Source organism: Trachemys scripta, chromosome 5, assembly GCF_013100865.1.
Source record: "Trachemys scripta elegans isolate TJP31775 chromosome 5, CAS_Tse_1.0, whole genome shotgun sequence".
Classification (NCBI taxonomy): Eukaryota; Metazoa; Chordata; order Testudines; family Emydidae; genus Trachemys; species Trachemys scripta.
In genome coordinates, this window is record NC_048302.1 from 135,117,490 (window position 1) to 135,140,594 (window position 23,105).

At 48.4% G+C, this 23,105-nt stretch overlaps 1 protein-coding gene across 4 annotated transcripts in view; it reads left to right on the forward strand.

Annotated features, from left to right (window-relative positions):
- RAB11FIP5 (RAB11 family interacting protein 5) overlaps nucleotides 1–23,105 on the forward strand; it is a 112,291-nt gene that overhangs the window by 58,512 nt on the left and 30,674 nt on the right. For all 4 annotated transcript variants that reach the window (XM_034770831.1, XM_034770832.1, XM_034770834.1 and 1 more), the window contains exons 2-3: nucleotides 8,950–9,407; nucleotides 13,453–14,197. In XM_034770831.1, the coding sequence (XP_034626722.1) occupies nucleotides 8,950–9,407; nucleotides 13,453–14,197 (1,203 nt within the window). The remainder of the gene's footprint in view (nucleotides 1–8,949; nucleotides 9,408–13,452; nucleotides 14,198–23,105) is intronic.

A 23,105-nucleotide genomic window follows, 5' to 3' on the forward strand; every position in this document is an offset into this window, starting at 1 on the left:
CTCTGCTTTGCCTCTGATACACTTCTCTGTAAGGGTCCAAACAGTCCAGAGGGCGGGCGCTTTCCCTGACCCCATACATACAGCTTCTCAGCAGTGGAAGGAACGCCCCTTTAAAATAAGGCTATTCTATCCTATGATGTCACTAGCGCGTCTGAGACCTGCCGTGGCTGGCAAGGCGTGAGACGGGAAGCCACTCAGACCCTAAGTAGCCTGTGGCTCTAAATTAGGCCTGGTCGGTACGGACTGAACGTTAATATCCACTATGAACAAATGCCCTTTGAGGCAGGGACGATGCTTGATACCCTATCTGGGAGGTGCCTAGCGCACAGTGCTATAGAACGGGGAGCTGGGAGCTCTGTCCCTTGCAAGGAACTCTGATCTTAACAGTAGATCAGCGAGTCGTCTGATTTCAGTCCCAGGGACTAAGCGTGATCCCCCTGTGTTACGGATGCCTGGACCGTTTCCCTCTTCGCTGCTCCCCGAGGCTGGTGGGTTTTGTGGTATTTAAATAGCCCCTTCAGCAGATTTAATTTTGTATTGGCACACTTGATGCTTTTGGCGAGTTGCTTACCACCCTGTCGCGGCAGGCTCGCAGCCGCGTGGGAGTCTGCCGTTCGTGGGCCATTACCCCACATGCCTTTCAAGGACGTTAGCTTCTGGGTGTCATGCTCGTTACAGCCGTGGGCCAGACTACCTGCGTCTGATGTAGCATGACAGGAGTTGGAGGGGAAGATGCAGGCTGGTCCTCTGTGAGCAGAGTGTTTCGCTGTTATGGCTGAGTCTTGAAGTGAATCTTAGCGCTGCTGCAAATAGGCAGCCCCGAAGGCCGAAGCCAAAGAACCGGCACAGTGCAGGTAATGCTAGTGCAGGCTTCCCAGCACCGCCTGGCCAATATCTCTTGGTCTCGGAGCTGGAAGCCTCTCTAAGCAGGAGATGGCAGCTGAGACTCTCAGCATATCTAGCCTTTTGACCTCTTCTGAGCTGCGGCAAGGCAGTCAGGTGGGTTTCTTTGTGAAGTAGGTAGCAGTCCACTAGGAAGGGGACTAAGGTCAAATGAGGAGTGACCAGTGACCTAGAAGAGAATGGTGCATTGTGCTCCTATTTACTAGTCAGCCTGGTCCTGGTTGTTAGGCGAGATCATGCCCTGTACCACGTCCCTGTTAAATCAGTCTCCTGTGAATAAAGGCACTGAAGGCCTGCTAACTTGCTGCTAGTGTGCTAGTGAGCAACGCTGCTTTACATGTTCAGTAGCCCCTAAGTATGTAATTGGAAGCTTCTCCTACACTTGTAAAATACCCTTATAGGGTAGGCAGATGGTTTTTACCATTGCATCAGGAAAACCAGCCACACCTCGGTGAGACCATCCAAGCCTGCAGCTTAGCACCTGTGTTGAAGGACAGGAGTGCCCCTTTCTGTGTATGTTTCAGAGTGGTATCCGTGTTATTCTGTATCATCAAAAAGAACCAGGAGTACTTATGGCACCTTAGAGACTAACACATTTATTTGGGCATAAGCTTTCGTGGGCTAAAACCCACTTCATCGGATGCATGCAGTGGAAAATACAGTAGGAAGATGTATATACATCTCTGTGTGTATATACCTGTCTGTGTAGAGGCACCCTTCCTGGACACGTTATGCCCATGAGCTCTCTCTGATGCTTGGTCCTTCTGAGCAGAGTCGGCAGATGTTCGGGAAAATACAGTGCTGATGTTTTGAGGCTGTAGGCGCAATTTGCATTTCTGCCCCCGTAAGGTCACAATGCAGCTCAGTTAAATTTTAACTGGGTAATTTTACTTCAGTCTGTAGCATAAAATTAGAAACTTACATGACTCCCCCAAATACATTCTTGTGTTATTTCATGCAGACGCATATTTCACTTGGATCTTAAATTTTACCAATGAGGCTTCCCTTGATAAGCCAGGACAGTCACAAGTGGGGAGTCAGGACTCCTGGGTTCTATGCCCAGTTTGCTCACTGTGGCATTGGCCAAGTCGCTGCATGTCTCTGCCTCTATTTCCTGATCTGTAAAATGGGGATAATTACACGACCTGTAAAATACTCAAGATCTATGGGTGAGATGTGCTATGTAATTAAGTGGTGTTGGTGATAAACTTTCCTTTATAATACAGGAAGCTCCTCTGCTCACACACGATTAAAATAATGAAGTAATAGTTACAAGACTCCTCCTTGCTTTTCTCCAGAATTCTCTGATAGGACACATCGTGTTTTGCATGGTGCTCTCTATCATGCATCTCAGAATTTTTTGCAGTAAAATAAAGGTGAATTCCTCGCTTCTTCTAGAAGGCACCAACTGCAGCAAGATATTTCAGCTGAGATTTTAAATGGAGGGTGAGGAGATGGGACAGAGAGATATAGGGCAGTTGTGCCAGATGGCAATGTGCTTGCTTGGCTCTCTGGTGCGTTATCTGCTTGCAGAACCTGCAGTGGCTGGAGTCATCCGAGTAGTGAGGATAGACTCGATCCAGTGACTTCTCACTTACTCTGTATGTACAACGGGAGGCCCAGCTGTAGTATAAGCCCTGCTGACTCTACATTTCTCTGGATGTGTGGGGGGGAGGGGGGGGATATCTTTTGCAAGTGGGTGGATTGTGTTGACTTCCATTGTTAGCACATCTCTGGGGATTTCACTGCCTCTCTTTCTGATGTGGCAGCCAGCAGCCCCGGGAAGAAATGTTGCTGGCAATTAGAGGAGGGGGGCAGAAGGAGCCACATGTATCCTTGTTGGGGATAGGTGGGCTGGGGGTGGGAGGAGAGGGTCTAAATGCTGCTTTCCCTCCCTACCATTGCAGGAGATGCAGGTTCCAGAAACTCATCTCTCAGTTCTGCTGTTCATGTCTATAGTGGGTCCAGCCACTGATGGAGGATAGGTCCATCAATGGCTATTAGCCAGGATGGGCAGGGATGGTGTCCCTAGCCTCTGTTTGCCAGAAGCTGGGAATGGGCGACGGGATGGATCACTTGATGATTACCTGTTCTGTTCATTCCCTCTGGGGCACCTGGCATTGGCCACTGTCGGAAGACAGGAGACTGGGCTAGATGGACCTTTGGTCTGACCCAGTATGGCCGTTCTTATGTTCTTATGTCTCGCTTACTATGAATTACTCTCAACTTAACATGCCTGTGAGCTAGGTAGGGGATTAACTGCCACCGCCACTGAAACTCAGCCACCTCTTGGGTGGAACATGGCAGCGGTCTAACAGCAGCAATGCAAGACGTGAAGAATGCTCCATGCAACTGCAAGAGAGACTGAGGGACTGAACAGAGTTCGGAGTTTGATCAGCAATTTGTTTACCCACACACCTTTAAAGATATCATTGCACCACTTAAATGGTCATCAGAACCTCTCTGGATTTCCTCTGAAAACAGCACGACCCCCTTAATAAAATGCTGTCGGCATTGGTCAAACGCCAAGATAGAGAGAAGATTGCAACCTAACCAATGAGCAGCACTTCTGCAGCATCTCTTAATTGGGTCTCATTCAAGTGCTGGTCCACTTGGATCACATTTCCCTTCACAGCACTGGCAGACTTACAGACATGTATGTTTTTCAAATGCAGGTCTCCTTCACTTTGCCCAAGATGCTGAAGGCAGTGGGCAAGCTGCAGTTGCCGCCATCAGTCTCCAACTGTGTAAAATCTTGTTACAAAGAGGACAATTGTTCTCCATGTCCACTGAGGGCAGGGCAAGAAGTAATGGGCTTGATTGGCAGCAAGGGAAATCTGGGTTACATATTGGGGAAACTTCTAGCTATAGGGATAATTAAGCACTTGGAACAAGTTACCTAGGGAGGTTTTGGAGTCCCAGTCATTGGAAGTTTTTAGGAACAGGTTGGACAAGGGAGGGTCTAACGTACTTATTCCTGGTTCATTGCGGGGGGCTGGACTAGATGGCCTCTTGAGGTCCCTTCTCACCCTATATTTCTGTGATCAGAAGCGGTGCAGAGAGAAGCCTTCACTCTGTTTTTCATACTGCGTTGAGTAACCTCACCCAGCCTTAAGCAAAACACAGACCAGATACTACGATCTCTGCTCCGAGCAGTTGTAGTAAAGCTTTACGTTCACATTAACCGCTCATGTCCTACTGCATCCATTTCACTGGCAGCCTCCCTTAGAGGGTTTGCAGATGCTGGGACCTGAGTTCTAGCCCTGACGTCACAGGTTGTCCCGTCACTTGCTGATGGCCCTGTATGGTATACACCCCGCAGGAACGGCACAGGGGAGCCCTGCTTGTATTTTAGGTTTGAAAGACTTACCAGTTTTTTCTTTGTATAAAAATAGCAATAAATGGCGGCTTATTGTCCTGTTTTAACAGGAAAGCTGAACCCCCAGAGATGTGTGTACCTAGTTGTGAAACTCAAACGGATGGGGCACTGTGGTGCGGGGAGGAGTTGATGCCTGTGATTTATTGCACAGCGTGGGATCTTATTTGATTTGCAGGATGTGCTCCTGGATACATTGGTTGTGGATGCTGCATGTCTGTAGGTAACACTGGGCTAGTACCTTCCCTGTAATCTGACCAACAGGAGGTGCTGTGGCTAGAACAAAGCAATGTATCTGAGCACACAGGGTGGTGTTTTCTAGTCTTATGCTCCTGAAGTGCCCTCGGAGGAAATTATGTAGCGTACACCCTGCATGGGAGCTGGTGTGGAGACACTTCAGCTACGGGACTTCTTGGAGGGAAGTAGGTGTGTTCACAGCACTTTCTTCCTGCTTGCTGGGATAGTTTTCCTACGCAGCATTGCAGAGCTGTTGTTCTTGGCGGCCTCCATCCAGTAAGGCACCGACCAGTGCCTGTAGGTATCCTTGTTTGGATGCCGAGGCCTGGTCCTGAGCTGCTCCCATTGCCAACTCTCGCTGATTTCAATGCTCAGGACTTCCAGGCCAAAGGTGGGCTGCACTGAAGGAGCGTGTGTCTCCCCCCCCTCCCCCCCCCCAGGTGTGAAAAGGCAGCCCTGCGGGGCCAGGTGCTCTGCGGCTGTCCCAGTGCAGACAGTGCCGTGTTGGCTTTGTGACCTGGGAAACATTCCATGTGGGCTCCGCAACTAGTCAGTCACTCGACAGAGATGCCAAGTTTCTAGGGTGACCAGACAGCAAGTGTGAAAAATCAGGACAGGGGGTGGAGGATAATAGGAGCCTATGTAAGAGACAGACCCTATAAATTGGGACATCTGGTCACCCTATAAGTTTCTATTAATTACTTTGTATTATGGTAGCACTCAGATGCCCCGGTTAGGGTCATGGCCGCATGGTGCTGGGTGCTGTACAGACACACAAAGACAAGGGCCTGCCCAAAAGACATTCTCATCTGATTTTTGAAACCAGACACGACGGAGGACCAGCAGGGAGGGGGAGGGTAATACGAGCAGGCTGGCAGCCCGATGGCTCTGAGTTCTGAAGGTTTAACCCTAAAAACACCAGCTTCTCCCATTACCCCACTGTCCTTGGCAGGCTGGCTGACGTCTTGCAGGCGCCATGGCTGACGTGCGGTATTGGGGAGGGATTTGAAGGCGATATCGGGGTAGTGGCCTTAAGGGCGCCATGGCATCTTTCATCCTTCCCAGGGATCCCAGAAAGTTTACAAACTGCATAGGAATCATTTCAAATACTGTTGAAATTCAGCCATCTGTGACGCCGCCCAGAAACCCTCCACAGCAGTTCAGGATGGGAAATGAAGACCATGGCTGGGGCAGTAGCGGTCCGTTATTGTTGCTCTGCAGTGGCAATAGTTCTGTTGAACTAGATGCTGTGCAAACACACACAGGCCGGTCCCTGCCCCAAGGAAGATACCGCAAGAGAATTTCCCCAGGAGACTGGGAATAACATCCCCCTTGTATGTAGTATCCGAGCACCGTCCAGTAGTGTGGAACGTGCACTTCACATCTGTCACCTGTTTGTTCCCTTGTCCTCTCCCAAGGGGGCGGGGTGTGTGCCGTGGAGCCAGGATTGGAATAAAGAAACTCTTGGCTTCCAGATGTGTGCTTGGACCACTCAGCTATCCTGCCTCTCCCAGACCGCAATGGTTTTCTTCTCTCGTGCTCTTCTACCCCCTTCCTTTCTAATAGACACTCCTTATGGCAAAATCAAATTCAGGCACAGAGCAGGTGGGTTGGCAGAGCTAGTCAGTTACAGTTTGGGCAGGGGGGGCATCTGCTCTTCAAGTCGAGCCTTAATTTTGAATTTCCAAGCTCTTCTCCTTTTAACCACAATCTTCTTTTAGAAGATATTAATTGACTCTGCATTGTAGTTGTAACCATGTTGGTCCCAGGATATTAGAGAGACAAGCTGGGTGAGGTAATATCTTTTATTTTCTGTTCTCTCTCACCAGTAGAAGTTGGTCCAATAAAAGATATTACCTCATCCACCTTGTGTCTGTTTGATGGGATGATGGGATGGATTGCACTCTCAGCAAGTTCGCAGATGATACTAAGCTGTGGGGAGAGGTAGATACGCTGAAGGGTAGGGATAGGGTCCAGAGTGACCTAGACAAATTGGAGGATTGGGCCAAAAGAAACCTGATGAGGTTCAACAAGGACAAGTGCAGAGTCCTGCACTTAGGACAGAAGAATCCCATGCACTGCTACAGGCTGGGGACTGACTTGCTAAGCAGCAGTTCTGCAGAAAAAGGACCTGGAGATTACAGTGAATGAGAAGCTGGATATGAGTCAGCAGTGTGCCCTTGTTGCCAAGAAGGCCAATGGCAAACTGAGCTGTATTAGTAGGAGCATTGCCAGCAGATCGAGGGAAGTGATTATTCCCCTCTATTTGGCACTGTGAGGCCACACCTGGAGTATTGTGTCCAGTTTTGGTCCTCCCACTACAGAAAGGATGTGGAAAATTAGAGAGAGTCTAGCGGAGGGCAACAAAAATGATCAGGGGGCTGGAACATATGACATATGAGGAGAGGCTGAGGGAACTGGGATTATTTAGTCTGCAGAAGAGTGAGAGGGGATTTGATAGCAGCTTTCAACTACCTGAAGGGGGGTTCCAAAGAGGATGGAGCTCAGCTGTTCTCAGTGGTGGCAGATGACAGAACAAGGAGCAATGGTCTCAAGTTGCAGTGGGGGAGACCTAGGTTGGATATTAGGAAACACTGTTTCACTAGGAGGGTGGTGAAGCACTGGAATGGGTTCCCTAGGGAGGTGGTGGAATCTCCTTCCTTAGAGGTTTTTAAAGTTAGGCTTGACAAAGCCTGGCTGGGATGATTTAGTTGGGAATTGGTCCTGCTTTGAGCAGGGGATTGGACTAGATGACCTCCTAAGGTCTCTGATATTCTATGATTCTATTCTATATTAATAGACTAGTCATTTTTAAAACGTGGGCCTTCCTCTGGAATGCACATGTTGTATTACTATGGAGGGTAATTTGTCTTAATCTGAACAAGTTACTTAGTGGAAATAGGGTGAGAACTGAATGTAGGAATATGCCTTAAAATATGGTATGCGTCGGTAATAGGTCTGTTTACAAATGGCACCTTCATGCCCTGAGTTGTGTGCGTATATGAATCTCATCACCCGCTGACCCCACACGAGCCCTGGGGGACACACTGTCCCATAGCGGGGAGAGCCGGATTCTGGGCTGGCTCAGACATCGTCAGAAAGCTTGTTATGTTCTGTTTGCAGCATCTTTGTCCCTGGTGGTGACCAAGTCCTGGTTGAGGTGGGAGGCCTGCCAGCAAGTTTCTTGTCTCTCAGCCTTATGTAGCATAACTGAGTCTTAGGTGGAATCCCCAAACATCCTATGTGGAGCCCCATGTCCACAGTTAGCCTCCATTAGCGTCTGGAGGAAGTCCTTGCTGCGCTTGTACCTACTGGGCTCTGGCCTGCTGCTCTTATCAGATCAGAGTTGACATGTGTCCTGTCTGTGCGTGGTCTGGGAGCCTGGGCCTCGGAGAACTCCATATCAACAAGGAACTTCTGACCTTCATGCATAATGTCGGTGGTCCATTAGAACATTTAGCTAGCCAGACAGCGAGCAAAGCAGGCGTAGGCTAACAGCACCCTATGTTCATACAGCACGTAGGCCTGAAGAGAATCCTAGGCACTTTGCAGTCAAATGTGGTCCTTAAAAATTAGGCCTTTCACTTTATTAGCCTGGAGTGGTGGAGAAGTCGATACTGGGTAGGGTAGCAGCAGCTGGGAAGTGTGGGGGAGATACCTAAAGCAGGAGGAGGGAGCCAGAGCATGGGTGGAAGGAGATACCACAAGCCAGTTGTCCAGAGAGCTTGGCTTCCTCTCACCAGACCACCTAAGCTGTTTCAATGGGAATCCACCCTCTGGCTGTGGGATGGGACTTCAGTCCTTTGTGGAGAGAAGGCCCAGGCCTGGGGGGGGGGGGGGGTCAGGAGATCTGTGTTCTGTTCTCATCTCTGCCAGTGAGTTGCTGTGTGACCTTGGGGAAGTCACTTTTCCTCTCTGGGTCTCTGCGTCTCCATTTTTGGAATGGGGATCATAAAACTTGCCTCACCTTGTGAGGAGGGTGGAGAGAGTTAATTCACTAGCTTGTTGAGTGTCCCAAGTTCCACAGCGCCCTGTGTCCAAGGAAGTGCAGGTTGTGTCATAGGAGTGAGCTTGGACCACACCCGCTCCAAGGAGAACCCCCAGTGGCTGCTCTGAAGGATGTAACAAAACTGATGGCAGCTAAGTCTCCATGCACCAGGGCTCCCTGGCTTGTGAGAAGCGGTCACAGCTGAGTGGGAACTCAAGAAGCAGCAAATCGAATAGTTTGAAGAGCAGCCTGTCTGCATTGTCTTAGTGACTAGGTGCTCTCCCCAGTGCAGTATGTCAGCTAATTCCCCAAGCAGCCGCGTAGACCTGATCGGTTCTATTTTCCTTCTTTCTCTTGCCTTAGGCCTTTCCCTCTGAGCACTTTCTGGCTCAGTCATTGTTCTTGGAAATAACAGGCTCTTCTCCCCTCTTCTCTCAAACTCCAGGTGGCACAAGCTACATTCCAAGGCTGGGAAAAAGGAGAAGGAGCGAGGAGAGATCCAGGTCACCATCCAGTTTACCCGCAACAACCTGACGGCCAGCATGTTCGACCTTTCCATGAAGGACAAGCCCCGGTCGCCCTTCGGCAAGCTGAAGGACAAAATGAAGGGGAAGAAGAAATACGACTTGGAATCTGCCTCTGCTATCATCTCCAGCAGCACAGGGGCCCTCGACATGGAGGAGGACTACGAGCTAGGGCGCAAGAAATCCAAAGGCAAGGGCGGTTTCTTCAAGAACAAGCTTCGCAAGTCCTCCCTGACCCAGTCCAACACCTCGCTGGGCTCCGACAGCACCACCTCCTCAGCCAGCGGTAGCCTGGCTAACAACTTTGGCATAACCATCAACGTTCCCGAGGTAACCAAATCCCCGAGCAGACACAGCAGTCTGTCCACAGAGCACTCTGGTAAGAAGATACTGATTTTAATCACTAAATAAGGGGCTGCCTAGGGTACTTGGGTGCATTAACTGATTGCTCACCAGAAGGAAGTGTCCTTTATAAGTTACCTTCTTCTGTGAGGCCTACTATAAACTGGAGTGGCTGGGGCGCTGGCATGAAGGTGCCAGAGATACTCCCCGAGTAAGGAATGGTGGGTTGAGCTATTCTAATGCCAGATTGACAGACCCGGAGATTGAAACGCTCTGTTTATGCACAGAACTGGTACAGCACAGTCCGTAGCAAAGCAAAATTCCCCCATGGTGCCCTGCCAACCCTGGGGGAGGTGTCCTCTCCGGGGCTCAGAGTGCAGCTAAAGACCAAGCTGTCTTCAGCTCAGGAAAATGGTTCTGAAAGAGTGTAGTCCCTAGGCCTCAGCTGGAAGAGCAGCATCCTTCAGCGGGTGTTGAACTCTCTCCTTGGGGGCTAGTTAATGCCATTTGAAAGAGAAAATGGCCGTCTCTGTTAATCCGTTCGGGGCAGAGGTGGGAGAAATGGTGGGTCCTAACATATGGATGCCAGGAGCTGCATTCTATGCTGTCCCCAAAAGCTCTGTCCATCCATACGTTAAAGATTCACTGTGGATCCATTTTTTCTGTTCATAGAATTGTAGGACTGGAAGGGACCTCGAGAGGTCATCTAGTCCAGTCCCCTGCACTCAGGGCAGGACTAAGTACTACCTAGACCCGTTCCTGATAGGTGATTCTCACCTGCTCTTAAAAATCTCCAATGTGATGATCATCATACAGCACAGACAGAGAATTCTGTTCTACCTCTCGAAAGCAGGTTCCAAGCATCTGGTGTCTTCCCAGCAGTGAACCTTGAACGCACAGTGGTCAAGCAGAATGGAGCATTAACTTACTGAGCTTCCCTGCTGCCTCTCCTGTCTCAGGGAACTTTTCAGGCTTGGATGAAAAGTGTCTGAACAGAAAGTGGCTGGACTCCAGTGACTAAAGCAATCTGAGTTCTGTCAGTCTCGGCACTCAGAAGGCAATGCACAGAACAGGGATGCCATCACGGTGCATTAACTTCTATTGTTTGCTGAGAAAAATCAGTAATTAGTCCACAAACAATTTGATTGTCCTGAGACAGTACATTCAGAAATTCTCTTACTAGCTCAAGAGGCAGGTCCTTGGTAACGATCAGTATTAATTAGGGCTGTCAAGCAATTAAAAAATAATAATTAATTATTTGCGATTAAAAGCGCTGCTAAACAATAATAGAATACCATTTATTTAAGTATTTTTGGATGTTTTCTACGTTTTCAAATATATTGATTTCAATTACAACACAGAATACAAAGTGTACAGTGCTCACTTTATATTTATTTTTGATTACAAGTATTTGCACTGTAAAAAAACAAAAGAAATAGGATTTTTCAATTAACCTCGTACCATTACTGAAGTGTAATCTCTTTATCGTGAAAGTTGAACTTACAAGTGTAGAATTATGAACAAAAAAACCTGCATTCAAAAATAAAATGATGTAAAATTTTAGAGCCTGCAAGTCCACTCAGTCCTACTTCTTGTTCAGCCAATTGCTCAGACAAACAAGTTTGTTTACATTTGTAGGAGATAATACTGCCCGCTTCTTGTTTACAATATTACCTGAAAGTGAGAACACGCGCTCTCATGGCACTGTTGTAGCCGGCGTCGCAAGATATTTACATTCCTGTTCTCACTTTCTGGTGACATTGTAAATAAGAAGAGGGCAGCATTACCTCCTGTAAATGTAAACAGATTTGTTTGTCTTAGTGATTGGCTAAACAAGAAGTAGGACTGAGTGGACTTATAGGCACTGAAGTTTTACATTGTTTTGTTTTTTGAGTGCAGTTCTGTAACAAAAAAAATCTACATTTGTAAGTTGCACTTTTAGGACAAAGAGATTGCACTATAGTACTTGTATGAGGTGAATTGAAAAATACTTTTTTTTTGTTTATCATTTTTACAGTGCAAATATTTATAATCAAAAATACACTTTCATTTCAATTACAACACCGAATACAATATATATGAAAACATAGAAAAGCATCCAAAATATGTAATAAATTTCAATTATTATTCTATTGTTTAACAGTGCGATTAAAACTGCAGTTAGTCGCAATTAGTTTTTTTAATTGCAGTTAAGTTTTTTTAATCAATTGCAGGAGTTAACTGCCATTAATCGGCACCCCTAGTATTAATGCATTAAAAAACAGCTTCTTGGCCACGCAATGCTGCACTCCCTTAAGTTCGATGCCCTGGGTGGTGCTGGAGTGAGAATGCACATAACTGCTGCTACCTGATGCCCTCGCACAATTACAGTAATTCCTCACTTAAAGTCGTCCCGGTTAACATTGTTACGCTGCTGATCAATTAGGGAACATGCTCGTTTAAAGTTGTTCAATGCTCCCTTCTAACGTCGTTCGGCAGCCGCCTGCTTTGTCCGCTGCGTGCAGGAAGAGCAGCCGGTTGCAGCTAGCAGGTGGGGGCCTGTAACCCAGGTGGACCGGCAGCTCCCCCTATCAGCGCCCCACTCCCCTAAGTTCCCTGTGCTGCAGCCGCCCAACAGGCTATCAATCGGCAGTTCAGCTGTCCCTCCCCCCACTGCCACGTACTGCTCCTGCCCTCTGCCTTGGAGCTGCTCCCAGAGACTCCTGCTTGCTGTGCATGGAGGCGGGGGGGGCTAATGTCAGGGTGTCCCCCTCCCCCCTGCTCCTGCGCCCCGCTTACCCCTTCTCCATATAGAGCAGGGAGGGGACACGGATGGAGAGAGACAGAGAGAACTTGGGGCAGCAGCTGCTGTCTCAACTTCCTGATCCACTTAAAAAGACAGTGCACTTAAGAGTGGGTCAGCTTACTTAAAGGGGCAGTGTGCATCTCTCTCTCTCCCTCTCTCTCTCTCTCTCTCTCCCTCCCACACACACAAGGTGTGTGTCTGTCTCTGTCTGCTGTGCTGTCTCCCCTCCCTCTTGTTCCTGCTGCCTTGATGAGAGGCTACCCTTAACAACAATGTGTTAACCCTTGAGGGCTCAGCCGAGTGCTAGCTCATCATTTAGCAGTAAGGCATTCCCTGGGAAATATCCCTCCCTCTTCCACCCTCTAACTTCACCACCTCAACCAAGCTTCACAATCATCATAACTGTGAACAGTATTAAATTGTTTGTTTAAAGCGCATACTGTGTGTATATCTATATAATGTATAGTTTTTTGTCCGTGTTAAAAAAATTCCCCTGGAGCCTAACCCCCTTCTCCCCCCCATTTACATTAATTCTTATGGGGAAATTGGATTCGCTTAATATCGTTTCGCTTAAAGTTGCATTTTTCAGGAACATAACTACAACGTTAAGCGAGGAGTTACCGTATATGCATCCGTGGGGGAAAAACCAAACCACATCGCGTGGAAAGGTCTAATCTGATGTGCACCATTTAATGTCAAGCAATTTTGCAGATTGAACTCTACAACTAATTGCAAAAAGCTGTTGTGTGTCTTCAGGCACTATATGACCTGGAAATGGGAATGAATGCAGGGAAAACTTAAGTCACATTTTCCCATCCGCCATAATGTCCGCAACTAAATTGACTGTTCTTCACAAAGCGGTACGTTAGCATAGTCATTGTAGTGAATCTTAGAGGAGCAGTCCTTCCCCATGTAAAATTTTAAGCCATGCTTCCGCACAAATCCACATACCGCTAAGATCTTTTCAGAGAGTTTCTTGCCTCTATTACTAACTTTCAGATTTATTTCAAAGGAAGGTTTTATCCTCCTCCCTTGATCCTTCAGTGAGATCATATTGCTACTCTTGGTGAGACAGCGATAGCTTCTATAGCAATGTGCTCATGCCCTAGTCTCAGTATTTATTTATAATTACATTATATGATCAGGAGAAGCCACAGCTGGGGTTGTGAGGATGGGATTTGGAGCAGTTTCACTGATACCTTCAGCATTGGCAGGTGGTAGAAGACAATGTTGCTCAGTGAAATATCTGGGCTCAAGGCAGATGGGCTCATTTGATGCTGCTTTTTCCCCCTTCTAGTGAAAGACTATCTGCCTTCGCCAAAATTAACCCACAAGAGAGCATTCAGTGATGAGATCTCCCAGGTTAACGTGGTAGCGGAGCCGAAAGCAATCCAAAGCCTGAAGCCAAAGAATGACCCTGTCTCCAGATCCTCTCTCTGTGTCAATGGAAGCCATGTTTACAGTGATGAACCTGCACCAAAGAGCCCGATGTCTGGCCTACCGAGCTCCTTGCCGCTGTCCCTGCCTCTACAGAATATCGCCAGAAAGTCTGAGGAGGGTTTCCATGCTGGCTTCCCTCCTCCTGACTCTGAAGACCTGCCATGGGGAGCCAGCAGCTTTGAGAAGGGGCAGCAGAAAGAAGAGCCCAGATTCCTTCCCTCTCCTCCCAGCTTAGCAGTACAAGAGGAGAACAAGGTCTCAACCAAAGCGGTAACCCTCAGCAACCACCTAGGCAGAGCCAAGTTGGAAGAAGGCAGCCGCTTAGAGATCAAACCCGTGCAGATCGCAACACCGCTGGTCTTCTCCATGGAGGTGACGAAAGACAAACCCCTTGAGGAAACCAGAAAGGAAGACAAGAAGTCCAAGATCAGCCTCTTCCATCACGGGGGGACCAAAAGTGATGCAGGGAACAAGAGCTTGGGAGAGAAGCTGGGGTCATCCCTGACCGTATCTCCACAAGTAACAGCTGCTGGAGACGAGAAGAGTAAGAGCAGCAGCTGGTTTGGATCCAAGGACACCAAAGAACCTTCTCAGAAACCCAGGTCAGTAAAGCCAGGTTTATGGACTATGCTGAACCGCTCCCTACATTCACACTTCAGAGGCCACTGTAGATCTTTAACCAAGCTGCCCCAAGATACAATCTAAAAAGCTGTGCGGTTACGACGTTGCTCTACAGTGTAAATGGAACTGTGATCCCGAATTAGATGCACTTTCCAAACCTATTTTCTGGCCATGCTGTGATAGGAAAAAATACTTCCAAGGGGCTATAAATGTCTGTTGGTGTCTCCTGTAGGGGGAAGGCTGGTCTTATGGCTAAAGCACAGGACTGGGAGTCAGGAGCCCTGGGTTCTATTCCTGCTTCTGCCACGGATCCACTATGTGAGCCCAGGCAAGGCAGTCCCCCCTTCTGGGCTTTTGGGATGATACAATTCTCTCAGGGATGTTTGCAAAGCATATTTGAAATCCTTGGTGGGAAAGTGCTATAAAATATTATTCCTAGGTAGCTAACATTCCCTTTGTACTTCCTGTTGCACCCAATTGGGATCTTGGGGATCAAGATAGCTAGTGACAGGTGCATTGTTTATAAAGGAGGATGCCCTTTTATTGTTTATAAAGGAGGATCTTTGATTCAGGGTGGCACTCTGCTGCCCAGAAGGGTGGTAGGTGAGGACTGCACCCTCAGCAAGTTTGCAGATGACACTAAACTGGGAGGAGTGGTGGATACGCTGGAGGGTAGGGATAGGATACAGAGGGACCTAGACAAATTAGAGGATTGGGCCAAAAGAAATCTGATGAGGTTCAACGAGGACAAGTGCAGAGTCCTGCACTTAGGATGGAAAAATCCCATGCACTGCTACAGACTAGGGACCGAATGGCTAGGCAGCAGTTCTGCAGAAAAGGACCTAGGGGTTACAGTGGACGAGAAGCTGGATATGAGTCAGCAGTGTGCCCTTATTGCCAAGAAGGCTAACGGCATTTTGGGCTGTATAAGTAGGGGCATTGCCAGCAGATCGAGGGACGTGATCATTCCCCTCTATTTGACATTGGTGAGGCCTCATCTGGAGTATTGTGTCCAGTTTTGGGCCCCACACTACAAGAAGGATGTGGACAAATTGGAAAGAGTCCAGCGGAGGGCAACAAAAATGATTAGGGGGCTGGAACACATGACTTATGAGGAGAGGCTCTGGGAACTGGGATTGTTTAGTCTGCAGAAGAGAAGAATGAGGGGGGATTTGATAGCTACGTGAAAGGGGGTTCCAAAGCGGATGGATCTAGACTGTTCTCAGTGGTACCAGATGATAGAACAAGGAGTAGTGGTTTCAAGTTGCGGTGGGCGAGGTTTAGGTTGGATATTAGGAAAAACTTTTTCACTAGGAGGGTGGTGAAGCACTGGAATGGGTTACCTAGGGAGGTGGTGGAATCTCCTTCCTTAGAGGTTTTTAAGGTCAGGCTTGACAAAGCCCTGGCTGGGATGATTTAGTTGGGAATTGGTCCTGCTTTGAGCAGGGGGTTGGACTAGATGACCTCCTGAGGTCCCTTCCAACCCTGAGATTCTATGATTCTAGGTGGGTAACTCTGGGTAAGTGAGTGAACCCTTCTGAAGTGGCTAATCCCAGCTCTGCTGTTTCCCTCTTTCTTCCTGCTTATGCATCTCTAATTGCTCTAGCATAGCATGGTGATTCATCCTCTACACAGGTGCAGGAGTCTGTGGCACGTGGAACTATTTCAACTTTGTGCCTGTTATATGCTGGTTATATCATGGAGATGCAATTCCCACCCCCATCCTCCTCATTCTTTTTAACGGTTGAGTTCTTGGGGGGGCTGAGAACCGTTGAACCAAACTGTAAACCCTGTGCCTGATGGAAACCACTTAAAGCCAGAGGGTGCAGCAGCACCCCTAGGTTCCATCACCTGTGCATTCTTGTCTGCCATTTTCAGCCCAATCTTCCTGCTGATATTGCAGGGAGTGAACTCGCCCACCCCAGCATTCACTGACTTTAATAAAAAGGATGAATGCTGTAACTCTAATCGGTCGCTTATCCCTGGTCCATCAAGGAAAATCAATTCTGAAGTACATTTGGTTTGCGGTGCCTTTAGCTCTGCATGAATCATGCCGTTCTTAAGAATTTGTTTAGGTTTGCAACATTGCCGGGAGTGGAAGCAGGAGGAAAAGTTTGTTTGTTCTTTGGAGACTCAAGTTTTAAAAGAAAATAAGAGGAAGTTTTGAGAATGCTGGTCTAGGGCTGCATAAGAGGAACAAACCCTGGTTTGTTTGAGGTAAGGGCCTGGGGTGCTGAAACAATTGGTTCAAATGCTAAAAGGATTTCTTACAATGTTATCAGAGCGCAACAGGTTTGCTTCCTGCAGCCTGGACAAGGATGATAAAGTATGGCTACCTTGCATGCTCATTATTAAGGGGAAAACATAACTCTTCCCTTGTACCCCGGTGGAAAATGCTACAGTTGCAGAAGACTGTGGACACATGGAACCAGATTAAAGGTGGGAAATTATAAAAGGAAAAAATAAAATCACTTTCCAAAGACATTCCTCACCTTGCGGACTTCCACCTTTCATTATAACAGCGTCGCTCCCATGGCAGTTTGGGGCAGGAAGAGGGATCAGTGCTTGCTACATCTAACAATCAAGTCAGATGTTACAAATTACAATCTTACTCCTTGCTAATTGATGGTCTCTTTTAAAAGAGTTTTACCCACTAAATGACTTCCTGAGATCCCAACTCCTATTAAATGTCAATGGGACTTGGGCTGCTAGGTGACTTTTGAAAATTTTACCCAGTATGTTCACATCTTAGATTTCTTTCATCTTGGAGAGGGAAACTAAACTAGTCAGTTTTTAGTTAATTTCACTTTCTGCTTCTGAATCACTAATTCTATGCTGACTATACAGTAGAACCTCAGAGTTACAAGCACCTTGGGAATGGAGGTTGTTCCTAACTCTGAAATGTTTGTAACGCTGAACAAAACGTTATGGTGATTCTTTCAAAAGTTTACAACTGAACATAGAGGTAATACAGCTTTGAAACTTTACTGTGCAGGAGAAAAATGCTGCTTTTAACCATCTTAATTTAAATGAAACAAGCACAGAAACCGTTTCCTTACCTTGGCAAATCTTTTTTTAAACTTTCCCTTTATTTTTTAGTAGTTTACATTTAACACAGCACTGTACTGTGTTTGCGGGTTGTTTTTTTTCCTCTGCCACTGCCTGATTGCATGCTTCCGGTTCCAAGTGAGGTGGGTGGTTGACCAATCAGTTCATAACTCTGTGGTTCTACTGTATATCTCTGTGCAGACTGATTTGCCAGCACCCTTGTGCTCTATGGGTAGGGCAGTATAAGCCCCATTTTACAAGTGGGGCTACTGAAGCAGGCAGGTTTAGTGAAGTGTCCAGGGCCAGGTGGTACGTCAGTGGCAAGCTCTTCCCGCTTCACTTCTGATGTAGTCTTCGGGAACCACAAACAGCAGCACTTCTCCATTCAGTAACCCAGAAGCAGTTGAGCAAGTCAGCAGCAGGTGTCTTCCTGAGAGAGAACCTCCACCCCAGCCTTCCTTAGAATGGTGATTTCCTTTCTGCTGCCTCTTTTTCAAGCAGACGAACCCCAGCTAGTCAACTGAGTAAACAAGTAGAACTTAACAGGGGTATTTTAAAGCCCCTAGGAGCATCCTGGACTAACCTGATTACAGGCAACTTGACAATGTCACAAGTGAAGGCCTTGGCTTGTTGTTAATGTGTAGGTGGCTCCTAGGTTTGGTAATGGAACACCAGACCCTGCGAACTCACCAGCACCTAGTTTCTGCAGGAGTCGTGTAATTCTGTGCCAGGCGCAGATAAATTTAAACTTTCAGGTTTTATTGAATTCAATAAGAAAATGAAATCACTACTGGGTCCTTCTGTGTCAGGTTTAAATATGAACGTTGTACAGTGTCCCTCCATTTTCAGCGTGCAGCTTATTTTTGGCTCAGGTAGACGTTGGCAGGGGTGAGGTTGGCGGTTTTGGTGTCTGGGTGGGGTACTGTTGGGAGCCGGGAAGGCATGGGGGAAGGGCAGTTTGGAATTGGGGGAATAAGCACAGTCGCTGGAGGATTTTTGATTAGTCATTTTTGTTGATGACAAAAAATAGGGGAAACCCTCCCAGTAATGCAACCTTGCCCAGTTGTCCCGAACGCTTACCAGGCCAGGCCTGAGATCTATTCACCCACTTTTTTTTAGGATCATCATGGCTTAGAACAGTGGTTTTCAACCTTTTTTTCATAGGCGGACCCCTTCAAAAAATATCAAATGGAGGCGCAGACCCCTTTGGAAATGTTTGATATAGTCTGTGGACCAGCAGGGGTCTGCGGACCGCAGGTTGAAAGCCACTGGGTTAGAATGATCAAATGAGTATATTTTAGTGGCCAAGGGCCAACAGAATAGTGAAAGATGTCGTTAAATAGGATTAATGGGGCAAATTGCAAATAGAGAAACTCACTCAACCCATTAACCATAAAGCGAGGTTATGGTAAAAACACCCAACACTTTATATCTTCAAAGGATTTTAAAAACCCCTAACTACAAACTATCTCAATTAGCCTAAAGAGAGACCACCCTGAGCTATTGACTAATTGCTGGTGACAGCTCTGTCCACTTTGAAGTCTGCTGCACACAGCTTCTGCGGCTCTGTGGTCCTCCTGACCTAATTTGACCAACCATATTAAGGTGTTGGCTTCCGCACTGCCATATACCTTCTGTAGCCATTAACACCTGTGCAAATTGGGTGTAAAATGCTACCACTGGTAAGAGAGGGTAGTGCTGCCAAGTAACATTTTGCACCCACCTTGCATTCATGTGACACAGAGGTAAGTGACATCATGCCATGCAGGGTAGTAGAGAATCGGGCCCCCATTGTTTGGCCCGTGTCACTGCCAGTCTCATTGTGCAATCCCACGTCAGTGAAACGTGCCCCTACCCCAGCACTGGAGATGGCTCCAGGGCAGATGATGGAAGCAGTCCTGAAATAAAGCCTTACAACATCCCTGGGAGGTGTGCAGTAAGTTGGGGCCCCTCCCACTTCACAGGTGGCGGAGACCGCCAGATTTTCAAGAGTGGCCACTGAGTGGTGGGGGTACCCCTGTTTGGGGTGCCCCATCAGAGATAGCTGGGGCCTGGTTTTCAGAAGTGCTGATCACCTGGAGCGCCCCTCGGCCTCCGGTGGAGTTGGTGGCGCTCAGCACCTCTGAAATTCAGGCCCCGGGTGTGTCACGTCAGGTACTGCAGATCAGTGGTTCCCCCTTTCCGTTTGGGCCAAAGCGACTTGCCCAGAGGTCTGGCTGGAGTCAGTAGCGGAGGTTAGAGCCGCCTCCTTCCCACAGCCTAGGAAACTGCAGAGGGGTGAGGGATGACTCCGCGTCTTCACGGCTGACTTCCTGTTTCCTGCCGGGCCTGCCTTTCCCAGCCGGCCTGGGAAGGGCTTGGACGGACTAGGCCAGCCGGCACCATCCTCTCCAAGCAACGGCACCAGCTTGCCCCAGCCACCGCAGGGAGTAGCCGCCACCCTGGAGGTGGGTGCCCCGGTGGCTTGGCTGACTCTGTGTGCGGGCCCTTCCTTAGGCCAGGCCTAGCAGAGTCCCTGCTGGAGATGGGCGATGTCCAGGCCTGGAGAGACGATCAAGTGGGTGGGGGGGCTCCCCTGCTGCCCTGAGGAGGAGGAGAGCTCCGGCCCCCCGATACGAGAACAGAACTGGGGGGCGTTGCCACAGAGTGACTGCAAGGCCTCGTTCCCTTCCCCTCCCTGCCTCGGCGACGGATTTCCCTGGGACACCGAGCGCCGAATGGCCGGTGGGTGGTTCTTTGCTGCCTCCTCGTGTGACGGCTCCTAAGGCCCCGTTCTGAAACGGGGGCTTGGCATTGAGCTGCTCAGACAAGCGCTGTGCTCTAATGCCTCCGATGTTTTAAACGCTCTTATTAAAAACGCCCGTAGCCCCCCTCCGATCCCTTAACACTCACGCCTCCCCTCGGAGACGGGACTGCGAGCTCTTCGATTGTATGCAGTGTAGTTGTAGCTCTTAGATTGACTTTTGTTTCACCCCTTCTGCATAGACTCTCTTCCTCCCCACCCCTTATGTTTAAAACACTAAAGACTCCCTCGGACGCGGGGCCTTTGGGGTGCTCACTCTGCTGCTCCCAGCGGAGGCGGGGGGAGGGTCCCTCCAGGAGAGCAGAAATCCCATTGATCAGATGTGCGGCATATGCTCTGAAGCCTTTGCCAGTGAAAGTGATCCGGAGACCTGCCTGTAACTAATCCCCACTCCGGTTACTGCCCTTTCCCTCATCCCCAGCCCTGCAACACGGCTCCGAGTCCAGGGTACTGGCACCCTTGAGGTGCTGCTGGGCTGGGTGGCCTCAGAAATTTTGGCCTGGCCCTGGGAAATTATATAGCTGCTGCCTCTAGTCTCTCCCTAGAGGATGCAAAGGCCTTCAAGTGCTAGTTTTGCTAGGGTATTGCTGGGTGCTGCTGGCAAAGTTCTGACTCCATTAATGCCCACAGCAGCACAGGGAGCGATTTTTTTCCATTGTTATTTGAGGGAAAAACGCCTGATCTTTGTTTCTATTATGGTTGGAATTTGAGCCTTGACCTCTGTGCCTCAGCTTTTCCATATGCATGTGGTTTTATTTCTCTTCTAATTCAGATTTGCACTCCTTTTGCAAAGGAGGGGAGGGATAGCTCAGTGGTTTGAGCATTGGCCTGCTAAACCCAGGGTTGTGAGCAGGGCCGGCTCTAACTTTTTTTTGCTGCTTGGGGCAGCAAAAAAGTGCTGCCCCGCCGCACCGCCGGAACACCCCTCCCGAGCGCTGCGCCCCGTACCGCCCCCCCCGCCGAGCGCCGCGCCGTTGGAGCCCTCCCCCCTGAGCGCCACGCCCCCGCACGCTGGAGCCCCCCCCCCCCACCGAGCGCCGCGCCGCCGAAGCGCCTCCCCCCCCCCCGCGGAATGCCACGCCGTGTTGCCCCCCGCCACCCCAAGATTGGCCGCCCCTTACCAGGTGCCGCCCCAAGCATGTGCTTGGTTGCCTGGTGCCTGGAGCCGGCCCTGGTTGTGAGTTCAGTCCTTAAGGGGGCCACTTAGGAATTGGGGGCAAAATCAGTACTTGGTCCTGCTAGTGAAGGCAGGAGGCTGGACTTGATGACCTTTCAGGGTCCCTTCCAGTTCTAGGAGATAGGTATATCTCCATATATTATAATCTCTGGATTGTGAGTGCCTGTTGAACGTAGTGCAGCCTTGCTGTACTCACTCTGAAGAGCAGACTGGGAACTGTAGGAGAAGTCTCACTGATTATATGTTGGATCAAGATGAGGCACTCGAGTTGCTCGTATTTATTTTTTTTTTAATCGAGAGAGAGGCCAAGATATACAAAAGACTGCCAAACAGTGGATTCCTTTCTCCCCGTATTTATTTATTTATTTTGGCTCATGTTCCTTTTATGGGAGTAGCTGGGTTAGTCAGTATTTTAAAACAGTGGTTCTCAACCAGGGTATGTGTGCCCCTGGGGGTAGGCAGAGCTCTTCCAGGGGGTACATCAACTCATCTAGATATTTGCCTAGTTTTACAACAGGCTACAGAAAAAGCACTAGCGAAGTCAGTACAAACTTGAATTGCATATAGACAGTGACTTGTTTATACTCCTCTATATACCATATACTGAAATGTAAGTACAATATTTACATTCCAATTGATTTATTTTACAATTATAGTAAAAATGAGAGAGTCATCAATTTTTCAGTACAGGTGTGGCTGTGACACTTGTATTTTTGTATCTGATTTTGTAAGCAAGTAGTTTTTAAGTGAGGTGTAACTTGGGGGTACGCAAGACAAATCCCGAGAGGGGTACAGTCATCTGGAAAGGTTGAGAGCCACTGTTTTTAAAACACAGTGCAGACCTGTGCATCCAGGCTGTTACAAATGTATGCCCCCACCCCCAAGCCCCTGTGTAGACCTTAACACCCTCAGATCATAGTCTGACAAATAGCTGCTATGGTAGGAAGAATTGGGATGCGTTTCTTGGAATGTTTTCTACAGTTGGCTATGCTATGAGAATGTGAGTGGGGGAGGAAGAGGGCTGGGGCTAGGGAAGGGAAATCTAAACCCTGATGCGAAAATTTGCCTGGTAATTGCTCAAGCAAGAGACTCAAGGAAGAAGGTTTGTTGCTGATTGAATTCTGACTGTGTACTCAGTGCTCCGCAGACCTAGAGAAACTCCTAGTCCCTGCTGCAAGGAGCTTACAATCAAAAGACCCGGACAGCTTGCCTGTAATAGAAGAACCACCATAGACTGTGAAGGAAGCCCCGTTGGGTATCAGCAAAGGGCTTTGAGGGGTGTTTTATGGTGGGGGTAGTTTGGTCAATGGACAGACAAGAAGCGGGGAGTTTCAGGTGAAGGGGTGGTTTGGAAGAAGGCACAAAGAGGAGAATGAAAGGGCTAGTTTAATAGAGGCTCTGGAGTAGTGTAGGCAGCATGGCGGTGATAAAATGGTTGCTTTTAACAGGCTTGCTGGGAGCTCATCTGACTGGATGCTGTAGACTGACAGGCCTTGTCATTTGCTCTGCTACTGGCTCACCGTCAGACCTGGGGCAAGCCACCTGACGACAGTGTGCCTCAGTTTCCTTATTGCTAAACTGAGGATGATGCCTCCACCTTGGATGAAGGGAGGTGTATATAAACTGCGAAGTGCTATTATTATTCCTGAGTCTGACGACTTGAGTTGTTGGAATTGGAGTACTGGAGAGAGAGAGAGAGAGAGAGAGCGGAGACTTAGGCTTCACGAACTATCTGTCCTGTTTCTGCTAGAGCAAAGTGTAGTCCTGACACCAGGACACTGGCTCTTCTCCTAAAGTCTAAGTAGGGAAGCTAAAGGAAGCGGATTGACTGGCTGCTGGGAAAAGGAGGTAGTTACTGAGT